This window comes from Helobdella robusta (genome assembly GCF_000326865.2).
Source record: "Helobdella robusta unplaced genomic scaffold HELROscaffold_4619, whole genome shotgun sequence".
In the NCBI taxonomy this organism is placed as follows: domain Eukaryota; kingdom Metazoa; phylum Annelida; class Clitellata; order Rhynchobdellida; family Glossiphoniidae; genus Helobdella; species Helobdella robusta.
Genome location: NW_008705149.1, coordinates 1 through 854, shown reverse-complemented (window position 1 = coordinate 854; position 854 = coordinate 1). Strand labels below are relative to the sequence as shown.

General features: G+C 26.9%; 1 protein-coding gene across 1 annotated transcript; it reads right to left on the bottom strand.

The window, feature by feature from the left end:
• Nucleotides 1-269: 269 nt before the first annotated feature.
• Nucleotides 270-683, bottom strand: HELRODRAFT_138932 (hypothetical protein; the record flags this gene model as incomplete). The annotated part of the gene is made up of 2 exons (XM_009026359.1): nt 270-345; nt 571-683. Coding segments are annotated over 2 exons (189 nt in total), but the record flags the coding sequence as incomplete, so codon positions are not given.
• Between the last annotated feature and the right edge of the window lie 171 nt (nt 684-854).

Sequence of the window (854 nt, the reverse complement as noted above, 5' to 3'; positions counted from 1 at the left end):
TATCTGGGGTTATAATTTTCATAATTTATTCATTTATTCTTTTATTTATTCATTCTTTAGTTCATTCATTCATTCATTCATTCATTCATTTATCAGTTCATTCATTCAATCATTCAAGTTGAAAATAACTTCGAGATTTAAAGAAGTTATGACGTGTGGTTATGCTGTGTATGGTATGCATGTTCATGTATGTGTGTGTGTGTGAATGTGTGTGTGAATGTTTATGTATGTGTAAGTGTGTGTGCGTGCATGTGTGTGTGTGTGCTTGTTACCTTCTTAAGTTCATTGACATACATTTGCATTGCTTGATCTTTTGATGTTTCTTTCAAGTGATTCCATGCGTCCCTAGTAAAATACAAACAAACATACAAACATACATACATACATACAAGCAAACAAACATACAAAACATACATACATACAAACATATATTAATAACAAACATACATACATATATACAATTATACTTACATACATACACACCTAAACAAACAAACAAATATAAAAACATACAAACAAACATACAAACAAACAAACATACAAAACATACAAACAAACATACAAACACACCACTTAGTTCTTCCGACAATATCATAGAAAGCAGGCCTGGAAACATTACACTGACCAATGGTGGCCTGCTTAAACAAAGAATAAAACATCAACTGCATCTCTGTCGATGGCTGGAAAGAACCTGGCATGTGAAAATTATGATTTTAACAATTACTTTATTATTTTAATCTTTATACTATTATTATTTATATTATTATTATTATTATTTATATTATTATTATTTATATTATTATTATTTATACTATTATTATTAACATTAATAAATGAAAATTTTATAAAATTTC